Here is a 27,234-nt window from a genome sequence, read left to right as displayed (position 1 = left end):
AAGCGCCGAGCGGTCTGGAAGGTCCCGGGAGGCGGGACCTCGGAGGGGCTCGGCGCTGAGCCCTGGTAGGGCGGGGTGGCTGCCCTTCCACCTGGAGTAGAGCCTGTGCTCCTCCGCTCCTCTCCGCCCACGAGGGCATGCAGCTCCCGGCAAGTAAGGCCGCCGCGGCTGCGGCTGTGGTGTATAAATGTCCTAGTGACGCGAGTCCACTCTGCCTTCACGCCTTCCCGGGTTCCCATCGCTTCTCTTCCGGACCTGCCCATCCCATTGGGGGATCAAAGGGGTGGGGGTGCAGACCGCTGGCCTGGAGCCGGGGCGCGCGAGCCTGTCTCAGTTCTCCGCTGGTTAGCAGCCTTACGTTGCACAACTGTCCGAGCTAATTGTCCCCCGTGCAGTATGTAGGGTGGTGGTGGGTCTGCTAGAAATAGTCTCGAAGGTCTCTTCTACCTCTGACGTCTCATTTCAGGGACGTGGCGTCATCAGGGACAGTTACCTGCTTTTTAAAGGAGGTAATTGTCTTGTTTTCAAAGAACAATTAGCGTCCTGACCGTAGCTACAGTCTGCGCCTTTTATTGCGACCTGCCACCTATATGTACTCAAATAGGTGTTTTTTTCCCACCTACGTAACTCTTTGAAACTCCATAGCAAAAACCTCTCTAATCGTGAATTATTTGCACGTGTATGTGTACGATTTTTCTTGTGTGTGGAAGTATTCACACACTGTGTGCCTTCAGCTATAAAAGAGTCCAACATACCTTCCAATTTATAAGTTTATAAACCTTAGAAAAACTTTCCTTCTGGCTAATTAAAAGTTGGTGAATTTACTAGTTTGTATAAGTATTGAAGAATTCTGCAAGTCAGAAAACAGTGCTGCCAAAAAAATTCCTAATGTGTTAAAATAAGTAATGCAATTACAGGAAAAATTTACAGTTAGATTTAAAGTCTTTGTCTAAAGTGAATGATAAGTTTGAATTCATTGTCTGGTGGAAGTTTTTGTTTTAATTTTGGTAGTAAAAAGCTGCAACTGTAATTTAAAATGAGGAAAATTTTAATTTTCTGTATAAAAACTTTGTACAAGAACTGAACAGATAAAATTGCCTATTTTTTCTTAATGACAAAAGGTAGGTACACATATATATGACTTTTCTGTTTTCTTTAATTATTGAGTTCATATGAAAAACTTTTGATTTTTTTTTTTTTTTTAGAAAGAGAGGAAGCGAGAAAAACATTGACTTGTTTCACTTATGCATTCATTGTTGATTCTTTCAAAAAAATACTTTTATTGATTTCAAAGAGTAAGGGAGAGGGAGATTAAGACAGAAACATCAATGATGAGAAAGAATCATAGATTGGCTGCCTCCTGCACACCCCCTACTGGGGATCCATCTCGAAACCAGGGCATGTGCCCTGGTAGGGAATCCAACGGTGACCTGGTTCTTAGGTCAAGGCTCAACCACTGTGCCACCCCGGTAGGGCCATTGTTTGGTTCTTGTATGTGCCCTGAAGGGGATGGAACCCACAACCTTGGCATATGGTGACAACTGAGCTACCTGGCCAGGATGAAGTATTTCCCACGTATAACACCATAAATAGATTATTTGGCACAGGTTATAGTCATTAAAATTAAATTTTATTTTAGCATTTTGATACTTGCTTCACCTATGTTTATACTGTGTTCTCTTTCATTGGTCTTGAGCTTTAACTTTATTATTCTGTTGATTATATCTTATATATTACCTTTCTTACAGTTTGTTTTATTAAGTTTTTTTCTTTTTTCCCCCTAGGTGAATTATACTTCAGTGTACTACCGGTTGTACACTACGGATGGGAACTATCAAAGTTTATAATGTCAAAAACTTTTCTTAGACGAAAAGTATCTTCCACAAAGGTATGATACACTGAAATGGTCATGTAATAATTGCCCAAAAATAATTACATTTTTTGTACGTGTTCTCAGTGATTTATTACTGCTATCAATGTGATGGTGCTCAGTATCTGTTGAATTAGTGATCTAAAAAGTCTAATAGTAAGTTGTGAAACAACTGGACACTGAAAGTACAACCTTAATTTTGAAGAAAAATATTATAATACCAGTCACAAAGAAAAGGCTAACCATTCTAGAATGAAAGAGCAGTAGAAGAAAAGAATTATCTAAGTTGTAGTTGGTGTCAAAGTTTAACAACAGGCCCTACCTCTTAGAAATCATATGGTTCAGTGAGCTAGTTCTCAGCAAAGTTAGGAGGTAGAGTAGATGAAGGTCAGACAATATGATACTCATATGCAAAATAGCCATTTTCCTAGTATTTGGTCTGATATATCTTTTTTTTTTAATATTTTTTATTGATTTTTTTACAGAGAGGAAGAGAGAGGGATAGAGAGTTAGAAACATCGATGAGAGAGAAACATCGATCAGCTGCCTCCTGCACACCTCCTACTGGGAATGTGCCCGCAACCAAGGTACATGCCCTTGACCGGAATCGAACCTGGGACCTTTCAGTCTGCAGGCCGATGCTCTTTCCACTAAGCCAAACCGGTTAAGGCTGATTTATCTTTTTAAAAATATATATATTTTTATTCATTTCAGAAAGGGAGAGAGAGAGAAACATCAATGATGAGAATCTTTGATCAGCTGCCTCCTGCACGCCCCCTACTGGGGATCCAGCCCGCAACCAGGACATGTGCCCTGACCAGGAATTGAGCTGTGACCTCCTGGCTCATAGGTCACTGCTCAACCACTGAGCGACACAGGCCAGGCCTGATTTATTTTTTATTTTAAATAAATTATGTAACTTTGCTATTTCTCCTTCTCTTTTCTTGAGTAAATGGGAGTCCACATTTATGTAAGAAATAAAACCATAAAATGTATAAGTAACATGTAGATCAGAATTGCTATCAAAAGAATTATTATAGCCAGAACCGGTTTGGCTCAGTGGATAGAGCGTCGGCCTGCGGACTGAAGGGTCCCAGGTTCGATTCCGGTCAAGGGCATGTACCTTGGTTGCGGGCACATCCCCAGTAGGAGGTGTGCAGGAGGCAGCTGATCGGTGTTTCTCTCTCATCGATGTTTCTAACTCTCTATCCCTCTTCCTTCCTCTCTGTAAAAAATCAATAAAATATATTTAAAAAAAAAAAAAAAAAAAAAAAAAGAATTATTATAACAGATTTTTTTTATGTACTATAGAAGAAAGTGGTCAAAATTGAAGTAATAGTGACAGGCTTTTGAAGAGGAGGAAAGGAATCAAGTAGCTATGACTGAAATTTTCCCCAGAGGTTTTCATTTCTTTATCCATTATTGATAATATTCCTAACCTTCTTTCCTTAAAAGAGTGAATATAATCAAGTCATAATTATAAATTATTTATAGTATCAGGATTCTTAGATTATTATCTTCACAAAGTCTTAAAGATAATAGGGATTATTTTGATGTATGAAATGTAATGTGTTAATGTGGTTAAGGCAGAAGTATTACTCTTCTCACTTTGTACATGGTTAAAGTAATTTTATTTATTTATTTATTTGTAATATATTTTTATTGATTTCAGAGAGGAAGGGAGAGGGAGATAGAGATACAAACATCAATGATGAGAGAGAATCGTTGATCGGCTGCCTCCTGCACGCCCCTTACTAGGGATCAAGCCCGCAACCTGAGCATGTGCCCTTGACTGGAATCGAACCCAGGACCCTCCAGTCTGAAGGCCAGTGCTCTATCCACTGAGCCAAACCAGCTAGGGCGAGTAATTTTATTTCTCTGTTTTGTTTTGCTTCTTTTTGATAGGTAATTTAAATATTTAGGTTTCAGTCCTACAAATGAGTTTTAAAAGAATCAGCCTACTCTTTATCCTGGGAAGATCACATTAATAAAAATAATTAAATTTGTATTCTGTATTCCTTCATATAATATTCATCATTACAATAGTCAAGTAGACAAGTTATGCATTTGCACTTATTGTAAAGTACAAAAATAACAAGTATATATGGAATCAGTTTTATTTAAAGAGCTAACTTGTGAGCTTTTTAAAAAATGTTACAAATATACAATTTTTTTTTTTTACATAGTACAATTATAGGGAATAGATGCAAAAAATATAATAGCATTTACATGATTTCTTTTCTCTTCAGGTAACAGATTGGGTAGATCCATCATTTGATGATTTTTCAGAGAATAGAAGCATCTCTAATACTGCCACATCATTAAATGTGAATAACTCAAGTCACAGAAGCAAAAACGTGTCTTCCACATTAGAAAGCAGCAAATTTCCAACTAGAAAAAGAGGAACACTGTCTTCCTCAGAACAGATATATGGCCTAGAAAATTCAAAAGAAAGTCTATCTGAAAATGAACCATGGGTGGATAAATACAAACCAGAAACTCAGGTACTAAATAGCATGCAACCATAATTTTATTTCAGGAAGGAAAGGGATGTGCATTTTCAGATTATTACTCATAAAGTCTTTCTAAATGAATTAGAAAAAACAATGATTTCCAGGTTTTTTAGATATCCCAAGACTCAGCTTTTTGTCAAGTTTTTCTGAAGTTGTACCATTGGTTATTTGTCTTAGATTAAATTTAACCCCAACATAGAATTTATTTTTTTTTGTTGTTGTTGTTGTTTTGTTATGCTAAATGTAATACACTTCCCTATTTACTCTCTTCCCAAAATGTATTATAGAATTTTTAAAAATTATATGACTCCAACCTTCCCCAAAATTTTTTTAAAATATATTTTATTGATTTTTTACAGAGAAGAAGGGAAAGGGATAGAGAGAAACATCGATGAGAGAGAAACATCCATCAGCTGCCTCCCGCACACCTCCCACTGGGGATGTGCCCGCAACCAAGGTACATGCTCTTGACCGGAATCAAACCTGAGACGCTCTATCCACTGAGCCAAACTGGTTAGGGCTCCCCAAATTTTTATATAATGGTATCAGTTAAGATCAGATTTTTTTTATAATGATAGAAAAAATTAAGTGTAATTAACCTTTTTTATTGCTATATCATGTTAGTTGTGTGCTACTTTTAAAATGTTTAGATTAATCTGTGCTGATGTACCAAAAATTCTTGTGTTAAAATGTTTTATTTTAAACTTGACATTTTTAGCATGAACTTGCTGTGCACAAAAAGAAAATTGAAGAAGTTGAAACATGGTTAAAAGCTGAAGTCTTAGAAAGGCAATCAAAACAGGTAATTAAGTAAAAAATATATTTTAAATATTTAACACCAAATGTTTCTCTGTCTTATAGGTGGTTTTAAGAAGTTAAACTTTTATGATGATTTATTCAAATAAATTCAGATCACTAGCTATAGAAAGCTTTCTGACCTTACTACTTCTGGCCTCACTAAAAAATTCTGAGACGTGACTTTTCCCCTGTACTTATACCTCTTTTCCCCTCTTATGTCCTGGCATCAACATAAAGCACAGTAAACCAGTTCAGGTGCTAATATACTTAGCATATAAGATTATCTCACACTGTAGCAAGCAGGCAAATTACGTATTAGTTTTGGTACTAAATACAGCCTAAAACAGTCATTCATTTATACTGATGTTTTTTGTTTCACTTCCTAATACCACAAATACTCTCAGCCCCCAAGCTGAATATTCTCTCTCTCTCTTTAAGCTTTCCTAATCTCGAAATTCCTCAAACATAAAAATAGGATGGTATATTAATACATGGATTCGAAGTTTTGTAAGAATACTTTATAAGTTGTGTTATTTTATATTGCATCATGTCAGAAAATATGTATGGTTCTGCTGTGGGTTTTGTCTTTATTGATTTTTATTATTTTTAATGTTTTTATTGATTTTTAGAGAGAGAGGAAGGAAGGAGGAGAGAAAGAGGGAAACATCAATGAGAGAGAAACACTGGGTGTTAAGCCTGCGACCTGAGCACCTGACCAAGGTTGATGCTCAACCACTGAGCCACTCTGGCCAGATTATTTGTGTAATTTTAACACTAAACCAAAGGTTTAGATACGAAAGCCAAGTAGAAAAGACCATGATTCAAAAGAGGACCTGTTTCCATTGGAGACAACTTGAAACATTAACTGCTTCATCTCAAAGTTGAAAATTAAAGGGAATGATTTTTTAAATCAGATTTACTGTATGAGGGAATATTCCTGGAACCTATTATCTCTAGTCTTTCTTTAGAGTCCTATCTTCTACATATGTTTCTTAGTATACATTTCTTTAAAAATCTGATGTACAAACTGAGGTCTTCCCATTAGAATATTTAGTATTTGTGTAATATTAAAGTATAGAATCCAAAAAATTCTGTATTAAGATTGAATTTTATAAATTTAGGTAACCTCTAAAAATGTTTGTTTCAGATGTTTCCTCCTTAATTTAGTTGAAGTTTAGTTGTTCTAATTTGGCTACTAAGTAGTCTTTGGGAGGGACATACATGCAAAAAGTGAAGCATTACTAGAAGCTACACTTAAAGTTCAGGAAATAAATTTATATTCTTTTATCTAAAGCTGGTTTATTCCAGCTAGCATTATTGTGAAATGTAGTCTGTTTATACTAGACAGTCAGTAAATACTTACAAAATTAATTAATATTTAGAAAGAAAATGAAAACATAATATTCTAGCATTTCAGTGAATTTGATTCTTTATGTTTGTGTTTGGTTTTAGGGTGGATCTATTTTATTAATAACAGGGCCTCCTGGGTGTGGAAAAACAACAACTATAAAAATACTGTCAAAGGAGCTTGGTATTCAAGTACAAGAGTGGATTAATCCAGTTTTATCAGACTTCCAAAAAGATGACTTCAAGGAGATATTTAATTATGGTAAGGTTTGCTGTGAAGGTAATGGAAGTACTGGGAAAAGTCTGTGCTAAACAGACATTTGAAACAAACTTCCTAACTATACATATCCTTAAGATTCCTAAGATCCTTTTTGATATATGTTTTTGAGAACAGGGTGTATATTGCCTCTCCTAGGTTGGCATCTAACCACTACCAACTGCTTTACAAAGTCAGAGTAGCAATCAAATAAAACTATATGAGTGCATTTTCTCCCATACTTCTCTATTTACAGAGAAAATAATCTCAAGAGAAGGAATGGCGTCTCCAGTAGAGGAGAATGGGATTCCTTTTAATGTATTTCTTTATACATATTGTTATTGATTTCAGAGAGGAGGGAGGAGGGAGAGAGAGACAAACATCAGTGCTGAGAGAGAAAATCGTTGATCAGCTGGCTCCTGCACACCCCACACTGGGGATTGCGCCCACGATCCTGGCATGTGCCCTGACTGGGAATCCAACTATGACCTCTTTCTTGGTTGTGGGCTCAATACCCAGTAGGGGGTGTGCAGGAGGCAGCTGATCAATGATACTCTCTCATCATTGATATTTTTATCTCGCTTTCCCTTCCTCTCTGAAATCAATAAAAATACACATATTTTTAAAAAGATGTATTAAAAGAACTTGTCTCCAAACAAAAGGAGAGAACTTAAGTCATACCTGTGAGAATCAAATCGAAGCATAAGTCAAAGACTATCTTTGGAATTGGGAAGGAGGCCTTAAGACAAACATCCAAAAATAATGATACCAATTTAAAGATGTGGTACATAATAAATTTACATGTATGTTTATATACTCCAGCACAATCATTTTTAACTTTCATAGTTTTTCTTATTGCTACTATACTAAACTAGGGGTAGCGAAATCTCTTAGGCCATTTTGAAGTGAAAGGGGTTCTGTAGAAGGAACATTTTTTTTTAATGTGGAATATTCCTCAAAATCCCTTTTTTGGGAATATGCTCTGTGCATACTGTATGCTTGCTATACACACCCTATGTTGCTAGTATCCCATATTCCTAAAACTTTTACTGTTTTTTTAAACAGGAACATTACTTTTGAAAATCTGGCAAGTCTTTATAAACAGTCCTCTATATGAAACATGTCTTTGGAGAACTTCCTTTTATTCCCAAGTTCATTAATCAATCATTCTGCTTTTGTTGTTAAACCTTTATTATTGAAAAAGTTTTATTTGTAGTCACCAACTTATTTGGAGAGTCTTCATTGTATAGGCAAGGTTGTAAGTATTTTTACCAATTGTATAGAATGACAGATATGTTCTGAAGTCAGTTGACTCCACAATACATTACTGATGTGAAAAAATTCCTGATGTTCATGATGATTCTTGTCTTTTGAAATGAATATTCTATCTTAAATTTGAACAGTTTGCCTAATTAGAAAACAGTCTATAGTATTGTGAGCTATTCTTGCATATGTAAATGTACTCATTAATGTATATGTATATATTATGTACATGTGTGTACTGTTGATGTATATATATAAATTGTTGAAAATAAAAGGGTTAAATATGTTTCCTTTCAGAATCAAGCTTCCATATATTTCCCTACCAGTCTCAGATAACAGTTTTTAAAGAGTTTCTACTAAGAGCAACAAAATATAACAAACTACAAATGCTTGGAGATGATCTAAGAACTGATAAGAAGATAATTCTGGTTGAAGTAAGTACAACTTTTGAAATCTGCAGTACCTATAGAGTAAACAATTGCAAGATATATTTTATGTGGTAATGACATTAACTCTCTTCGTAGTATTAATAGTGGTAAAATATAACATAAAGGCTTGATAATAGAAACTTAAAAACCTATTTAGTGAACTTGAATAGAGTAGCTATAGGTGAGTGGACTTTAAAAATTTAATGGCTTATGCCCTGGCTGGTTTGGCTCAGTGGATAGAGCATCGGCCTGGGGACTGAGGGGTCCTGGGTTTGATTCCGGTCAAGGGCATGTGCCTCAGTTGCAGGCACATCCCCGGTGGGGAGTGTGCGGGAGGCAGCTGATCGATATTTCTCTCTCATCGATGTTTCTAGCTCTCTGTCCCTCTCCCTTCCTCTCTGTAAAAAAAAAAAATCAATAAAATATATTTAAAAAAAATTTTAATGGCTTACGTGTAGAAAAGCAAAATTAATATTTGGAAAATGATGTTTTTGTGAAAATACTATAACTAGTAGTGACCCTAAGAAATTTAATTTGAAAATTGGGTTTCCCATTGATGGACATTACTGTTGAGAATATCAGCTATTTCATATTCCCCTTCTATAAAAGTTCTGGCTACAATACGTTGAATAGCTAGCATTTTTTACTATCTTGGTAAATATAAATCTGAACATAAATTTACATGGGAATAAAACTGAACAAGTATTTATTGTGTATTTTCAATAGGATTTACCTAACCAGTTTTATCGAGATTCTCATACTTTACATGAAGTTCTAAGGTGAGTTTCAGTGAAGTTTTCTAAAATTCCAAATTAAATGGTAAGTAGCTTAAATTTCAACATTGCTGTATTTTGTTATTTTAGGAAATATGTACAGATTGGTCGATGTCCTCTAATATTTATAATCTCTGACAGTCTCAGTGGAGATAATAATCAAAGGTTACTGTTTCCCAAAGAAATTCAAGAAGAGTGTGCTATCTCAAACATTAGGTAAGAATTAAATTTCTGTCTAAAATGTTCACATACACATTGTATTTTAAATTAATCATTTAACCATTTTCTTGTTGTATAAAACTTTGACAGTTTCAACCCTGTGGCACCAACAATTATGATGAAATTTCTTAATCGAATAGTGACAATAGAAGCTAAGAAGGTAAGTTTCTTAAGAACTGATTAATTTGAATCTAACATTCTAATTATACAAAACCAAACTTAAGTGGTATTATGTAAATTTGAGTTGGAGACACATATTTTTAGAATTAAAAATTTTATTACACTTATAAGGCATTTAATTTTGGAAAATATAGGAAATATTGATTTAAAAGATCCTTAACCTTTTTCTTTTAAAACTTAGCTTTCTCTTTCACATTAGGTCGATTTCCCTTTATTTTAGTGTTCTAAATTGTGTCTGTAATCAAGAAACCGTTAACCGGCATCTAGGTACATTAGTCATCAATAGTACAACTGTACTTTTGTCCGTTGTCAACTTTTTATTATTGCGGTAAAAAACACATAATAAAATTTACCATCACAAATATTTTTTCCAGCTTTATTGAGATATAATTGATATAACATCGCATCAGTTTAAGGAGTACAACGTGTTGATTTGATACACTTATGTATTGCAGAATGTTTACCACCATAGCATTACCTAACACCTCCATCACATCATGTAATTCCCACTTCTTTTTTGTGGTGAAAACATTTAAGATCTACTCTCTTAGCAATTTTCAAATATATAACATAGTATTATAACTATACCACTGTAACCATTTTTAAGTATACAGTTGAATAGTGTTAGGCATATTAACATGGTTGTGAAACATCTGTCACTTTTAATGCATCATTTTTTTCTATCTTTCAAATCATGATGTTAAAATAAATTGATGGAATTTCTCCTAGCAGCATGGTTCTAGATCTTACATGAAACATTTATTTATTTATTTTTGCACTGCTGGGATCACAGGAATTGAAGGAAATCTCCAAGGAAGGGGTTGTTTTAAATATTAAAATAATGTATGTGTGTAGAGCACTTAACTGAATAACAACTTTTAATAATGAAATATTAGAAACAAACTGAGTCCAACAATAATGAGGCAGTTATACAGTTGAGCTATTATGTCATTAATTAGTGTTTTGAGAATATTTAGTGACATGGGACAATACAATTAAATGCCAAGTTAAAAATAACAAGATACAAACTTCTATGATAATGCTAACAGTAGAAATATCTTCAGCTCTTTATATGTGTCAGTCACTATGCAAAGTGTTTACATACCTGATCTTATTAAACCTCGTCATAACCATATAAAATTGGTACATTATCCCTATTTTACAGATAAGGAAACTGAGCTTTGGGGCAAATAATTTGCATAATATTCCACAACTGTTAAGTATCAGACAGGTTTGAAATTTGTTCTGACTCCATTTACTGTGCTAAAACAAAACAAGCAATTGTCAATAACAACAAAATGTACACATATATATAAACCTACACATACTAGAAAAAAGTACATACAAATGTTAATGTGATTAGTTCTGTATATTTGGATTACTTGTGATATTTTAATACCTTTTTGAAAAAAATCTACATTCTTTACTATGAACATAACTACAAATTATAGTTTTAAGTATTTTATTTATCAAACATTAAGAAATAATAAAAATAATCAATATACTACTTTATCACCTTAATTCAAATTTGAAAGATTCTAATGTACTTCCATTAATTTATAAAATAAGGGAGTTTTTGGTTGTGTGTTTTATTTTATTTAGGAAAACATTTAAGATTTTTAATTTTCTCATTTCAGAATGGCGGAAATATTACCGTCCCTGATAAAACTTCTCTAGAGTTGCTCTGTCAAGGATGCTCCGGTGATATCAGAAGTGCAATAAACAGCCTCCAGTTTTCTTCTTCAAAAGGTAACTATGGAAGATACATTCTTATAGCATTATATAGGTGACTGCTCTCTCTTAGTTGTTCATGAAATGAAATCAAACTAAACATATTATAACTTATAATTGATATATACCTATTTCTACTTACTATTTTTTTTATTGAGTTGATGTCATATGTGTATACATGCATGCACAGACCCCCATGAATATGTCATCATATGTATCTGTACATCTGAGACAAAACCTGATTCATTTATGTGGCTTGCTATTTTACCTTTGAAAATTAATTTGACTTCCTGGGTGAAAACCTTGGCTCTGCCACTTTGCAGTGACAATCTTACAGGTGACTAAATCTTTCTGTGCCTCTATTTTCTCACCTTTTGTATAAAAAACTGTCTCGAGTTATGTGAAGAGTAAGCGAAGTAATACTTGTATTTATTCCAGTGCTTGCTACATACTAAGGGCTCAATAAATGGCCAGCTATTAATGAATTTAATAATATTGTGCTCATGTAGGTTTAGTTTTAAATTCTTTCATAATTTATATGTGATATATTTAACAAATTAGTTTCCCTTTACTGTTATGTAAAAGGGGTGCACAGCCATATGATATTAAAGAGATAGCCCCACTAATGGCATTGAGTTGCATTTTTTTTTTTAAATATATTTTATTGATTTTTTTTACAGAGAGGAAGGAAGAGGGATAGAGAGTTAGAAACATCGATGAGAGAGAAACATCGATCAGCTGCCTCTTGCACACCTCCTACTGGAGATGTGCCCGCAACCAAGTTACGTGCCCTTGACCGGAATCGAACCTGGGACCTTTCAGTCCGCAGGCCGACGCTCTATCCACTGAGCCAAACCGGTTTTGGCTTGAGTTGCATTTTTACTCCAGTAGTCATAGTTCACTGAGCACAGTCTTCATCAGAAAACATTGAACAAATGTTGATATTAACATTCAGAAATGACCTTAAAAAATTAAAAGCAATCTTTGGAGCTCTCAAAATCCACCTGAAGTACTAATTTCTACCTATAAGTGTAACATATTCATCTGGTTTACAACTTTGTTTTTCAAAATAACTGTAGAGAAATAGGCAACCTGACACAACTGAAAATAATTCTGCTTTCTGTAGAAACTTAATGGTAAATGATCTTTAGGTTCACCACTGGAATTATGTGTTAGAATGACTGAAGTGGGCCACTTTGGGATCCTAACTACCATTTTTAACATTATTGCTCTGAGCTCAGAAATTGTAAAGGGAAGAAAATAACATTTTTTTAGTAGATCAGGAACTGTATTAGCAATTATATGTTTTTTAATTTAACTCTCAGATCAGCCTAATGAAAGAAACAGTATTAGTATTCACACCCATATCTTGTGTTCTTTCTGCTATTCCAGGCTGCTTTTCTTAAATGACATATTTTGAGTTTTAAACAATAGAATTATCAATGAAATTTGAACACAAACATATTCAAAATTGGAGACTGCCCACATCAGTAGAGGTAATAAAGAATAGTTATCAGAATGGGTTGCAGAACCAGGCTGTCTGGATTCAAATCACTTACCAAATGATAACCTTGAGCCAGTTACTTAACTTCTTTATACCTCATTTCTTTAACCTGTATAATAGTAGTTCTTTCCCTAATAGTAGTTTTTTCCTGATAAGGTTTTTATGAGGATTAAATTAGTTAATACATATTATGTACCAAGAATAGTACCTTGCACAAAACACTGAGAAATCAAGGTGATATGGGTGTGACTATATTAAAGAATGTGTCATTTGTGTATGTGAAAATTGAAATGTGTCATGAAATACTTTTAGATGACATTTAATGTTTTAATAGTTTAGTAACTCAAAGAGGACTCTATGTTCAGATATTTTATAATTATTGTTCATTAGAAAAATATTTTTAATTAGAATACTTAGTATAACTATATCTGAAGTGTTCTCAGTTTTAGCTTTCATATTTTAGTTTTATTTTAAATATTGACACGGGTATATATTATTTAGGAAGGAACAACTTATGCCCAAGGAAAAAAGGAATGTCGTCATTAAAATCAGATGCTGTGCTGGCAAAATCAAGACGAAGAAAAAAATCTGATAAGGTTTTTGAAAATCAAGAGGTCCAAGCTATTGGTGGAAAAGATGTTTCTCTCTTTCTCTTCAGAGCTCTGGGGAAAATACTATATTGCAAAAGTAAGAAAACATATATTTTTTAAAGTTTGTTAGATAATATTCTTATAACTGAAGTAAAATACCCCTAAATTTTAAATGTTATGTATTTAGTTCTTTTATAACAAAGAATTAGGGCTAGATCAGATGCTGTTTGGCAAGGCCGATGCAGGAAAATTTATTTATCCAGATATAGTATTTTTGGAATATGAGTAGAATTAAACCCAAAAATGAAGTACTCTAGGCCATGTTAATATCCGTAAGTCTTTAAAATTATAGTTTACTGAAAGTAAGACATCAATCCATCTAGACATTTAGTGGCAAGTGTTGGTTGCCCAAGTCCTCTTAGCACTGAGCTCTGGCAACCAGGGCCCTAAGCAAATTGCTAGGTAGCTTCAGGTTTCTTTGGATTTTCTTACATTTCTCTGGTCCCTTCACTAGCAGCTCTGTCCCTAACCAGCGATGTTCTTCCTTTCCCTCTTCTTTTTTTAAAAAAACTAATTCTTTACCCTCTTCTGCCTTTGATGACTGCTTCTCCTCAGCCTCTTCACCCCCATTACCCATCTCTAAGCTCCCAAATTGTCTCTTCTTTCAATAAAATCCCAAACTCCTATTCTTTATGTGGAAAATACCAGTTTTCCTTCTTATGATCCTGAAGGAAGAAAATTGAGATTTATTTTTTTTAATGTTTATATTGATTTTAAATATATATATTTTATATTTATTTCAGAGATGAAGGGAGAGGGAGAGAGAGAGAGATAAACATCAATGATAAGAGAGAATCATTGCTTGGCTGCCTCCTGCACGCCCCCTACTGGGATCAAGCCTGTAACCTGGGCATTGTGCCCTGACCAAGAATTGAACTGGGACCTCCTGGTTCATAGGTCAATGTTCAAGCACTGAGCCACTGTAGCCAGGCTGTATTGATTTTAGAGAGAGGGGGAGGGACAAGGAAGAGAGAGAGAGACAAACACCTATCAGCCACCTCTTGCATGCCTCCCACCAGGGATCGAGCCTGCAATCTGGACCTATGCCATGACAGGGAATCGAACCAGTGACCTCTCGGTGCATGGGATGATGCTCAACCAACGGAGCCACACCAGCCAGGGGAGATTTCTTTTTATTTTTTAAATTGATCTGGTGCAATTTTTATAGAAAATAAAACAGTTTACACAGATTTTTAGAGGAAAAATCATTGCTATAGTTTAGAATAGTTTTATATGTTATAACAAAAAATAACTCATGACGCCATAACCGGTTTGGCTCAGTGGATAGAACGTTAGCCTGCGGACTGAAGGGTCCCAGGTTCGATTCTGGTCAAGGGCATGTACCTTGGCAGCTGATCGATGGTTCTCTCCCATTGATGTTTCTAACTCTCTCTTCCTCTCCCTTCCTCTCTGTAAAAAATCAATAAAATATATTTTAAAAAATAATTCATGATGAACAATAAAAAAATCTTATGTACACAGTATCCTCAACATTCTCTCCGTTTTCCAAAACTCTTGTAAAATAGCTGCAAATAACCGTGGATTGTAAAATGATGCAAATAATTCACTGAAACCTCGTGCTATCACACCCATTACTATTTGAGACTGTTTTCTGGTTGCCAAAAACCCAGTTGTTTCAAACTACTGGTTTTTATCTTCCTGTAAAACTCTGTGAATGCCTTTTACACCTGCTTTCTATCATTCTTATCAAAAATTGGGATTTCTAAATGGAAACCTTAGTGCCACCTGAGGAAAATGAAACAGGCGGAAATGAAGACACTCTGTCTCTGGCTCCTCTGACCTCTGGAGCTTAGTGGCCATTCACTGATTCTTTTCCTTCCACCCTTTTCCTCCTCGACACTCTTTTATAACCTTCTATATTAGGGAATAGGGTTTCTTTTTCTCTCCTGCAGAGAATATCATCCGCCAGATAGTAAATAAGCTGTAAAGGCCTCTAAATTGAGGTGAGAATAAAAAGAAGAAAGCAACTCAGAGCTGGAAAGGTGAAATATGGAGTGCTTTAATTCTATAAATGCCATAATCCAGACATCAGAATTCTACATTTTTCTTAATAGCGAGGCAACTCACATAAACTTTGTTATTTTTAACAGTTCAATTAGTATTTTTGCAATTATGTACCTAAAGTGTTGAAAAACTTTCAAATGAGAGTTGCTATATAATTATAAAGATGTTTTTAATCTGGAAATTTTTTATAGGAGCATCTGTAACAGAAATAGACTCCCCTCGATTGCCCTCCCATTTATCAGAGTATGAACGGGATACATTACTTGTTCATCCTGAGGTAAAGTATAAAATCTTTAATAACACTAAGTACTACTTACAAGACATATATTATTTACATTTGTGGGCATATACATTTGACCACTGCATTTTTACCAAAATTATGTATGTATTTTTTTTTTTTATATTATAGGATGTAGTAGAAATGTCACATATGCCAGGAGAATTATTTAATTTATATCTTCACCAAAACTACGTAGATTTCTTCATGGAAGTAGATGATCTTGTGAGAGCCAGTGAATTTCTGAGTTTTGCAGATATCATCAGTGGTGACTGGAATGTAAGACCATTTGACTTAAATGTTTTTTTATTATTTACTCAGAATTGGGGAAAAATTTTACTTTTATTCTTAATTATTTGACATGACTTATATAACTTCTTAATAGCTATAAGAAAATTAATTCATCCAACTCAGTGTTTGTAATGAAACTTCAGCAGTTAACTTGATTTTCCTGGTGATAAAATAACACTTAATTTTTTTCTAAAGTTGTTTTCTGATTATAAAATAAATATACAGAAATTTTGACAACCATTGAAAAGTGGATAGAAAAGTGCTAGTTTTTTAATGGTTTCTTTTTTACAAATTGAAATTATTCACTATAAAATTTGTACTTTTTTCTTTTTTTTTTTTTTTAAATATGCAATACAGTATTATTTTTTTAATATATTTTATTGATTTTTCACAGAGAGGAAGAGAGAGGGATAGAAAGTTAGAAACATCAATGAGAGAGAGACATCGATCAGCTGCCTCCTGCACGCCCCCTACTGGGGATGTGCCCGCAACCCAGGTACATGCCCTTGACCGGAATCGAACCTGGGACCCTTCAGTCCACAGGCCGACGCTCTATCCACTGAGCCAAACCAGTTCGGGCTGTACTTTTTTCTTAACTTTTCTTTTTAATATATCTTTATTGATTTCAAAGAGGAAGGGAGAGGGAGAGAAAACAGAAACATCCATGATGAGAGAGAACAATGGATCGGCTGCCCCCTGCATGCCCCACACTGGGGATCGAGCCCGCAACCTGGGCATGTGCCCTGACTGGGAATTGAACGTGGCTTCCTGTTTCATAGATCAACGCTCAACCACTGAAACACACTGTCTGGGCTTTCTTAACATTTTAACAAATGACCAAGCTAGTAGCCACTAGCCACATGCAGCTAATTAAAATAAATGAAAATTCAGTTCCTTAGTCACACTAGTCATGTTTCCAGCATTTGTTAGTTACATGTGGCTAGTAACTATATTGAACAGCCCATATACAAAACATTTCTATCATAGAAAGTTCCATTGGTTAACACTTTTGATATGTTAATATTTCTCTGTGTTATAAATGTTGAAATAGCATTAATAATTAAAAATAGGAAAGATAAAAACATTTTTATATAGTGTGTCATATTTAGAATTTCATTATTCAGCAATTGTATTTGCTTAATTTTTTTATACTTTTTTATTTTGAAATTTTGCAATCTATAGACAAATTAAAAGAATAGTACAGCCCTAACCGGTTTGGCTCAGTGGATAGAGCGTCGGCCTGCAGACTGAAAGGTCCCAGGTTCAATTCCAGTCATGGGCATGTACTTTAGTTTCGGAACATCCCCAATAGGAGGTGTGCAGGAGGCAGCTGATTAATGTTTCTCTCTCATTGATGTTTCTAACTCTCTATCCCTCTCCCTTCCTCTCTGTAAAAAAATCAATAAAGTATATTAAAAAAAAAGAATAATACAATGAGTATCTGTATACCTTTAACTGTTGCTTACCAGTTTTTCACATTTGGCTACATTTGCTTAATCTCTGTGTATTTACAGACTTATTTTAGCTGAATAATTGGAAAGTAATTGCAAACATCATGACACTTAATACTTAAGCATCCATAATAACATTACTCTGTTACAAGCATAATAGCCTCCCACTTAAGAAAATTAACATACTGTCCTTATTTTGACTTCCCCAGTTGTCTCAAAAATGTATTTAAAGTCATTTTTCCCATTCTCATCCAAGATCCAATCAGAGTTTACCCATAACATTTGAATGTTATTTCTTAGTTGGATTTGTTTTAAATAATCTTGTAGCATATTATTTTTAGGCCTGCAGTGATGTTGAAAAGGCTAAATATGGTTGGTCCTTTTTTGGTGTCAGAAATACCATTAGTACTATTTTATAAATCTCATGTTTTCTTTATTTCACTTCTTTTCTTTTTTAGACACGCTCTTTACTCAGGGACTATAGTACGTCAATAGCTACAAGAGGTGTGATACATTCCAACAAAGCCCGAGGATTTGCTCATAGCCAAGGAGGAGGATCAAGTTTTCGGCCACTGCACAAGCCCCAATGGTTTTTAATAAATAAAAAGGTAAAAAAAAAAAAAAAAGGAATTGTACACTTTCCATAGGTGAACTTTATGGCGTGTGAATTACATGTCAATAAAGTTTTTGTTTGCGTTTTTTTTGGTGGAGTTGATTCTCACCAGAGGATATTTTTTCCTTGCTTTTCGGAGTGGGAAGGATGGAGGCAGGGGGACATCAATGTGAGAGAAACATCAACTGGTTGCCTCCTGCATGCGCCCCGATGCAAGGCAGGGAGTGAACCTGCAACCCAAAGTATATGCCGTTAACTGGAAATTGAACCCGCTACTTTTTGGTGCATGGGCTGACACTCGAACAACTGAGCCACACTGGCAAGGGCAAGTTGGGTTTTTTGTTGTTGCTAAAAAAGAAAAATGATATTTCATTCTTAGAAATAGTTGCTAAGACCCACAATTTTCTTTAAATTATGACAGAACTTAAAAGAACAGTTTTCTTAAGTGCTTAGTCATTTTTTTTAGGGAAAAATCACTCAATTTGAAAGCCCGTACCTATTTTGTAAGTTGACTTATTGGAATCAAAGTATAATTATATTTTAGTGTTAATTGAAAATAAATCCTGACTTTGCCTCTAACCACCTAGATAAATTATTTCACCTAACAACTAATAAGTATGTATACTTAGTTTACCCAGCTATAAAAGAAGAGGATTGAATTAAAGGTCAAAAAACATGTGGCCCACAAGTTGAATGTACCTCACATAGATATTTTCAATGAATCGCCCATCTTTAAAAATTAGTATAATTAAAATTTGGACATGGATTTCTGGCTTCAAAATTTCTAGAATCTCCTGGGGGGAAAGAAAGGAAAAGTAAGGCAACACTGGCCCATTGTTTAAAAATACATTTTTATTGATTTTTATTTAGAGAGAGAGGAAGGGAGAGGGATAGAGAGGTAGAAACATCAATGAGAGAGAAACATTGATTGCATGTGCCATGACCAGGAATTGAACCAGGGACCTCTTGAATCATGGGTCGATGCTTAACCATTGAGCCACACCAACCTTTTAAAATATATTTTTATTGATTTGAGAGATGGGGAGAGAGAAAGAAACATCAGTGATGAAAGAGAATCATTCACTGGTTGCCCCCTGCACCCCCCACACTGGGGATCGAGCCCACAATGTGGGCATGTGCCCTGACGGGATCGAACCCAGGACCTCCTGGTTCATGGCTTGATGCTCAATCACTGAGCCACGCTGAACCCACACTGGCCCATATTTTTATATGGCAACAATCTGCTGAAACCGAATAGAATCTGACCCTTGAAAATGGGAGTGGTAGGTACCACTGTCCCTAGCTGGCCCACTGCTTTGATTTATATTTCCTGCCTGGCTCCTCTAGCATCTGAATCTGTGACCCCTGGACTAGGTAATCTCTAAGATGTCTTCCAGTTCTAAAATCATATGGCTAAATATGAGCCTATAATTCATAATCTTAAGAAATTCCAATAAATTTCTTTGAAGAACTTTGACTTTTAAGCAATTTATAATCCCTTTTGACTTGCTTTGCTTTTATAGCACATATTAATTTGGCATTATAGTTACATATGAATTATCTTTCCAAGACTGTAAGCTCCTTGAAAGCAAGATTGTGCTGCTTTCTTTATCAGCCTAACATTGCACCTGTGTTACCTAAAGGAAATTTTTTCTGCCCTAGCAGGGTAGCTCAGTTGATTAGAGCATGGTCCCATACACCAAAAGTCATGGGTTCAATTCCCAGTCAGGTCACATGCAGGGGGCAACCAATTAATGTTTCTCACATCAATGTTTCTCTTTCTCCCTCCTTTCTCTAAAATCAACCACAAACATCTCCTTGGGTGAGGATTTAAAAAAAAAAATGAAACAATGTCCTCGCATAATTTGTGATGTATGCTCATAAACTATTATATGTGTGTGTGTGTGTGTGTGTGTGTGTATTAGAGTATAGCAAAGGTGGAGATTTATTGACGAACAAGTACAGACTTCCACGTGGGGAGGAGGAAAGGGTCCCCTTAATATATTTTTATTGAGAGGTAGGGAGAGGAAGAAAGAGATAAAAACATCAATGATGAGAGAGAATCATCGATCAGCTGCTTCCTCCACACCCCACACTCGGGATCGAGCTGGCAACCTGGGCATGTGCCCTGACCGGGAATCAAACTGTGACCTCCTGGTTTATAGGTTGACGCCCAACCACTGAGCCAGGCCGGCCGGGCCATAAACAATTCTTTTGATTTTTAAGTGTATTTTTCATTCTACCTAAAGTATTTTTTTAAATCACTATTGCTTTCTTTTAAATGTATGTTTATTGATTTCAGAAAGGAATGGAGAGGGAGAGAGATAGAAACATCAAAGATGAGAAAGAATCATTGATCAGCTGCCTACTGGGGATTAAGCCTGCAACCAAGGCATGTGCCCTGACTGAGAATCTAACGACCTCCTGGTTCATAGGTTGACACTCAACCACTGAACCATACTTGTCAGGCAAAAAAAATTTTTATTGCTGTTATGTCAAATGTGAAATTGTTGTCTTGGTAAAATGCTGTACTAGATAATGCTAGAATCATTTTAAACGACTCATTAGATAAACTGTTAAAAGTATATTTGTAGTATATAGGCCTACATACTTTTGTAATATAATAAACTTAGTGTATCTAGGAATCCTTTTTTTTTACTTTCACCTTTTTTTTTTTTTCCATACAGTATCGGGAAAATTGCCTGGCAGCAAAAGCACTTTTTTCTGACTTCTGCTTACCAGCTTTATGCCTCCAAACTCAGCTGTTACCATATCTTGCTTTGCTAACCATTCCAATGAGAAATCAAGGTAATAACATGGGTTATTTTCCCCCAGAAGTAGTGTTTTATAACATTATCGTTTTTGTAGGTCAATTCATCGTATATAATAAAAGGCTAATCTGCAAATCGACCAAATGGCAGAACTTCTGGTTGCTATGATGTGCACTGACCACCAGGGGGCAGACACTCTGACCAGTAGGTTAACTTGCTGCTGGGATCCGGTTGATTGGGACTGGGCGAAACAGGCCAGACATGCGTTGGAGCCCTCCCAGGATCCCTCCCCGGATCCCTCCCCAGCCAGCCAACCTCCTTTGGTTCCTCCTTGGCCAGTCGGTCCCAATTGGAACTGGGCAAGAGGGGCCAGACAAGCCCTGGAACCCTCCCGTGGTCCCTCCCTGTCCCCCATCATGCACCAGTGGGGTCCCTCGGCCTGGCCTGCGCCCTCTCGCAATCCAGGAGGACCCCTAGGAGGATGTCAGAGAGCCAGTTTCGGCCCAGTCCCCGCAGGCCAGTCCGAGGGACCCCACTGGTGCACAAATTCATGTACTGGGCCTCTAGTTGCTATATAATACTGAGACTAAGTTTTTCCTCTTTATTTTTTAATTTATTATTTTAAAATCTTTATTGTTGAGAGTATTACAAATTTCCACCCTACATTCCCCCCATTGCCCTCCTCCACTCAGATCCCACCCCACTTCAGGCCTTCACCACCCTATTATCTGTGTCCATGGGTTATGCATATATGCATATAAGTTCTTTGTTTAATCTTTACCCACTCTCTCACCCTCGCCTTCCCTCTGAGACTTTTTAAAAAAAATTTTTATTGAATTTATTGGGGGTGACATTGGTTAATTAAATGATATAGGTTTCAATTGTACAGTTCTGTAATACATCATCTGCATATTGTATTGTGTGTTCACCACCCCAAGTCAAGTCTCTTTCCATCACCATTCATCCCCACTAGGCCTTTGTCTGCCTTCCCCCCTCCCTTTGCTTATTTAACATGGTTTCCTTTTGTTCTTTAAACATATTTGTAATGGCTCTTTGAAGTCTTTTTCTATGAAATTTAATTCTGGGCCCTCTCAGTTTCTATTGCTTACCCCTTCTCCTGTACGTACTTACTTGTTTCTTTGCATAGTCTCAATGTTTTGTTAAATATTGGACAGTTTAGGTAATACATTGTAGCAAGTTCTGGATACTGGTTTCCCTTCATCTTCTGGGCTTGTTTTTGTTGTTGTTGCTTATTTATTTGTTTACCAACTTGGCTAAACTATTTTAATGAAATCTTCTCAAAGAGCTTAGCCTTGGACATGCCCACAGTCTCCTTGTGATGACAGTGGTTTTAGCAGGGCTCACTTTGATTTTATTTCTCCTTGCTTTATTTCTTGGTTAAACTGTCTGCCTTGTTTGACATCAAACCAGCCTATTACCCTCTACTAATTACTAGCTGTTTGGTTTATCAGTTTCAACAGTTCCAGGGACATAAATTATTCCAGTCTGATAGAATTAAATTGGGCAGGTATAGATTTTGAGGCATGGTATCTCATGGTTTGTTCTGACCCCAGGAGGACTCTTCTTAGCTATCTCTTTCTCTGGTTCTTTCAGATGAAGTAGCTGGCTTATGTTTAACTTGCTGCTCTTGATTAAGAGGAGGCATTTATTTTAAGACGTCCCTTAAGCTTGAGCTTCCCCACACTCTTAAATAAAGTCAGTTCCTTTGGGTAGAGCTTCGGAGCTCTCCCTTCATATGGAATGCCATTTCCCCCTGGGCAAATCCCTGACCACTATTCTGGTGGGTGTTCAACTGGAGGTAGTCTCTGATTGGCTTGGCGTGGCTTAGCTTATCCAGGTAAGGACCCTCTGCTCTACGAATGGGCTGGGGCAAGGGCTATTGCAGTTTGAGGAGGAGGGAGTATTCACCAGCTTGCCACTGGAGTACAATTCCCATCCTGTGGATGGGGGCTGAGTGGAGAAAGGGAGCCCCAAACTCTTAGCTGACCACACTCACCAGGAGGGAGCCCTATGTTCTTGGCTGCACCCAGCTGCAGTGAAGTCTCCCTAAAGCTGAGGAAGAGAGGAAGCAGGTCTTAGTTCAAATGCTGCAGACTCTTGTTAGATATTCTTTTTTGCTTTGTTTTGTTGGCCACACCAGAACCACATAATTAGAGGGTTGGTGCTTTTTTTTTAATTTCAGAGAAGAAGGGAGAGGGAGAGAGAAATAGAAACATCAATGATGAGAGAGAATCATTGATCAGCTGCCTCCTGCACATCCCATACTGGAGATTGAACCCGCAACCCAGGCATGTGCCCTGACCGGGAATCGAATTGTGGCTTCCTGGTTCATAGGTTGATGCTCAACCACTGAGCTATGCCGGCCAGGCAGATTTTCTTGAGCAAATGTTTCCTCATAAAATTTACCATCTTAAACCATTTTTAAGTATACAGTTCAGTAGTGTTAAGCATATTCACCTTATTGGGCAGCCAATCTCCAGAATTTGTCATGTTGCAAAATTGAAACTATACACATTAAACACTAACTTACCCCACCCTGCCAATACCACTTATCTTTTATCTATGAATTTAACTATTCTAGATAATTCACATAAGTGAAATCACATAATTTTTTGTGATTGGTTTATTTCATTTAGCAAAGTTTATTCATGTATAACATAAATCAGAATTTTCTTTTTAAGGCCAAATAATATTGTATGTACCACATTTTGTTTATCCATTCATCTGGACACTTAAGTTGCTTCTGCTCTTTGGCTATTGTGAATAGTGCTGCTATAAACAAGGGTATACAAATAATTTTTAAAAGATCCTACTTTTAGTTCTTTTGATGTATACCCAGAAGTGGAATTGTGAGATCATATAGTAATGCTATTTTTAATTTTTTGAGGAACTGCCTTACCATTTTTCACATCAGCTACACCAGTGGTCAGCAAACTGTGGCTCGCGAGCCACATGCAGCTCTTTGGCCCCTTGAGTGTGGCTCTTCCACAAAATACCACGGCCTGGGCGAGTCTTTTTTTTTTTTTTTTTTTTTTGATTTTTTACAGAGAGGAAGGGAGAGCGGTAGAGAGTTAGAAACATCGATGAGAGAGTAACATCGATCAGCTGCCTCCTGCACACCCCGCACTGGGGATGTGCCCGCAACCAAGGTACATGCCCTTGACCGGAATCGAACCTGGGACCCTTCAGTCCGCAGGCCAACGCTCTATCCACTGAGCCAAACCAGTTAGGGCAAGGGCGAGTCTATTTTGAAGAAGTGGCATTAGAAGAAGTTTAAGTTTAAAAAATTTGGCTCTCAAAAGAAATTTCAATCGTTGTACTGTTGATATTTGGCTCTGTTGACTAATGAGTTTGCTGACCACTGAGCTACACCGTTTTATACTCCCAGCAGCAGTGCAAAAGGATTCCAATTTCTCTACATTCTTGCCAAACCTTTTTGTGTTCTTTTTTTTTAAAAATAATAGTCACCTTACAGAGTATAAAATGGTATCTAGTGGTTTTGATTTACATTTTCCTAAGGATTAATGACTTTGAGCATCTTTTCCTGTGTTTATTGGCCACTTATATATCTTTGGAGAAATGTCTATTTAAAGCTTTTTTAAAATCTCTGTTTCAGCTCAGATTTCTTTTATCCAAGATATTGGAAGGCTTCCTCTGAATCGACACTTTGGAAGGTAAGCTGATGATTTTAATTTTCAAAGAACTGTTACTGAAATGTCCACTGAATATGTTATTTTTCCAGTATACAATCAATAAATGTTATCTGTAAAATCCAAGAAATACATTTTGGGCCCAGTGATTAAAGACCATGATTGCATTGTAGACCTATCATTTCATTACATATAAAAGTGTATTTTCTCCAGCTTACAATGGAATATCAGACTAAATAGAATCATAGGATCACAAAGGCAGAGAATCTTTAAAATCATCTAGTTGAACAAATTTTGCATATCTGGAAACACCTTTTCAGCTTTCCTATCAAGAGATTTTCTTGCCTGTGTTTGAAGCCTACAATGACCAAGCACTATCTTTTATTTACTTATCATAGAAAATCCAGACAATTGAGAAAATACAGATACTATAGAGCGATAAACCTATATCTATACCGTTCATTTTATTGCAAAATTGTTTCTGCGCTAATATCAATGATTAACACAATATTTTTAGTTCATTTCTTCTTAGCTTATTTGTAAGGTCAGATTCTACACTCAGGCATTTATTTATTTATTTATTCATTTTAATCCTCACCCGAGGATATGTTTTATTGATGTTAGAGAGACAGGAAGGGAGAGGGAGAGGGATGGAGAAAGAGAGAGAAAGAGACAGAGACAGAGGGAGAGAGAAAAACATCGATCTGTTGCCTCCCATATGACCCCGACTGTGGATCAAACTCTTAACCTTTTGGTGTACCGGAAGACACTCCAACCAACTGAGCCACCAAGCCAGGGCTGCACGCAGGCATTTAAAAAGAATTAAAAAGAGTTAATCACTGTTCAAGTACTTTACCTGACTTTGTCATTGCTACTTATTACAATGACTAGTACTGTTATCTTTCATTTATGATGACCACATTTAACATTATCTTTGATTCATATTGATAATGTTAAATATTCATATTTAGCTTCATATTTTAATAGCTGCATAATTTCCTATAATTTACCTGCACCTTATTTTTCTACATTTAGCTTACTTCCTACTTTTATCACAACCTTTTTTATAGCTAAATCATCATGCACATCAAATACTATTTATAGAGGATGAAATGAAATAGCTGAATCACCGAATATACATCTCTCTGAGTCCTTTGCTCTATATTGCCAGATTGCTTCCAAGAACATGTTGACAATTTTATGTCCTTTTACAGTATTAGCATGTTCCTTTCTCCTAACACTTGCCACCACTGGGTCTTAATATTTTAAAAGGTCTTTGCTAGTTTAAAAGATGAGAAAAGTAGTTTGTTTATTAAGGGAGGGACATAAAAAGGGAGAGAGGTTGATTTGTTGTTCCATTTACTTATGCATTCATTGGTTGCTTCTTGTATGTGCTCTGACCAGGGATCAAAGCCAAAACATTGGCATATTGGGATGATGCTCTAACCAACTGAGCTATGGGGTCAGGACTAATAGCTTATTATTTTCATTTCCATTTTTAAAATTATAAACCAGGTTGAACACTTCATTTAGTTACCTTTGGTGCTTTTTTCTGTAAGTTCCATGTTTTATGCCCATTTCTCTTCTATTTATTTTTGTTAGTTTGTAATAACTCTTTATTAAAGAGATTATTCAACTTGTTTGTATCATAAGTTGTAATGGTTTATTCACAATTTTTCATTTACTTTGTACTTTTGTTTATATTGTTAAATAAACTAAAGGACCTGACTAAATAGTGAATAGGATGAAGGTAAATGAAAGCATCAGGAGATGGTTTCATAATCTTAATAATAGTGTATAATTTAAAGGAATCTCCTTTGGTTATTATTAATGCCTTGCGTTATCAATCTGGTAGATTAAAAATGGAAGCCCTGACCGACAGGGAGCATGGACTGATAGACCCAGAAAGTGGAGATGAAGCCCAGTTTATCGGAGGACAGCCTTCAGAGGAAGCTGTGGAAGAATCTACTCAAACCCGGGAACCTGAAACCTGCTCTCTGCCTTTGAGTCAGAATAGTGGGAATGAACTGCCTGCCAGCCAGCCTCAGCCCTTTTCAGCCCAGGGAGACATGGAAGAAGAAGACATGATAATAGAAGACTATGAGAGCGATGGAACATAGAAGCCAGCCCACCAGTCACATTGCTACTTGACAGATTCACATTAGTTTTATTCAGTGATACTTGAACAGAAATATAATATACATTTCAAGTGAATTACAGTGTAAGTCTTCACTCTTGTAGTATTTCAGCACAAGAAACTGACTCTTCTCTCTTCTTGAAGTAAATAGAAAAGCCTTCAAATATATCTTTTTTTCTCTAGTATTTATTTAATCTTGTGAGTGGTATTGGGAGAAGAGGCCAGTGTGTATGAAGTGTGTTTGAACATTATGCCAAGTATCTCAAAATGTGAAGGAATAATTCAGAATACAAAGAAGTTTATGGGGTTGTAAATATGAATTATAAAACAGCTTAGTATGCAATTATGAGTGTAAATAAACTTTGTGCCTTAATTACAGTTTCTCTGAGGGCTCAACTTCTTGGATACCTTTTTAATAAGTTGTACAATGGAATATTTTGGATACTTTTTGGAAAGTTACATAATT

General features: G+C 35.8%; 1 protein-coding gene across 4 annotated transcripts; it reads left to right on the top strand.

Annotated features, from left to right (window-relative positions):
• Window positions 1–23: 23 nt before the first annotated feature.
• RAD17 (RAD17 checkpoint clamp loader component) lies at window positions 24–27,146 on the top strand. Of its 4 annotated transcripts, XM_080682700.1 has the most exons (18): window positions 34–153; window positions 467–509; window positions 1,785–1,888; window positions 4,120–4,374; window positions 5,102–5,185; window positions 6,634–6,790; window positions 8,345–8,481; window positions 9,202–9,254; window positions 9,339–9,464; window positions 9,558–9,627; window positions 11,285–11,396; window positions 13,384–13,569; window positions 15,749–15,834; window positions 15,967–16,113; window positions 18,035–18,184; window positions 20,877–20,997; window positions 24,598–24,655; window positions 26,487–27,146. In XM_080682700.1, the coding sequence occupies exons 3-18, from the start codon at window positions 1,847–1,849 to the stop codon at window positions 26,749–26,751; spliced, it is 2,049 nt and encodes a 682-aa protein (XP_080538826.1). In that variant the 5' UTR covers window positions 34–153; window positions 467–509; window positions 1,785–1,846; the 3' UTR covers window positions 26,752–27,146. The 4 variants fall into 4 exon arrangements, with proteins under 4 accessions (XP_080538825.1, XP_080538826.1, XP_080538828.1 ...); XM_080682699.1 differs by lacking the exon at window positions 467–509 and having other exon boundaries at window positions 24–153; XM_080682702.1 differs by lacking the exon at window positions 467–509 and having other exon boundaries at window positions 34–149.
• Window positions 27,147–27,234: the final 88 nt, after the last annotated feature.

Source organism: Plecotus auritus (genome assembly GCF_963455305.1).
Source record: "Plecotus auritus genome assembly, chromosome: 7".
Classification (NCBI taxonomy): domain Eukaryota; kingdom Metazoa; phylum Chordata; class Mammalia; order Chiroptera; family Vespertilionidae; genus Plecotus; species Plecotus auritus.
Note: the sequence above shows the minus strand (reverse complement) of the source record. Positions and strands in the feature narration are given on the sequence as shown.

Coding starts and splice junctions, on each gene's coding strand:
- RAD17 (XM_080682699.1), top strand. Junction 5,186..6,633: donor TAGAAAGGCAATCAAAACAG/GTAATTAAGTAA, acceptor GTTTGGTTTTAG/GGTGGATCTATTTTATTAAT. Junction 18,185..20,876: donor GGTTTTTAATAAATAAAAAG/GTAAAAAAAAAA, acceptor TTTTCCATACAG/TATCGGGAAAATTGCCTGGC.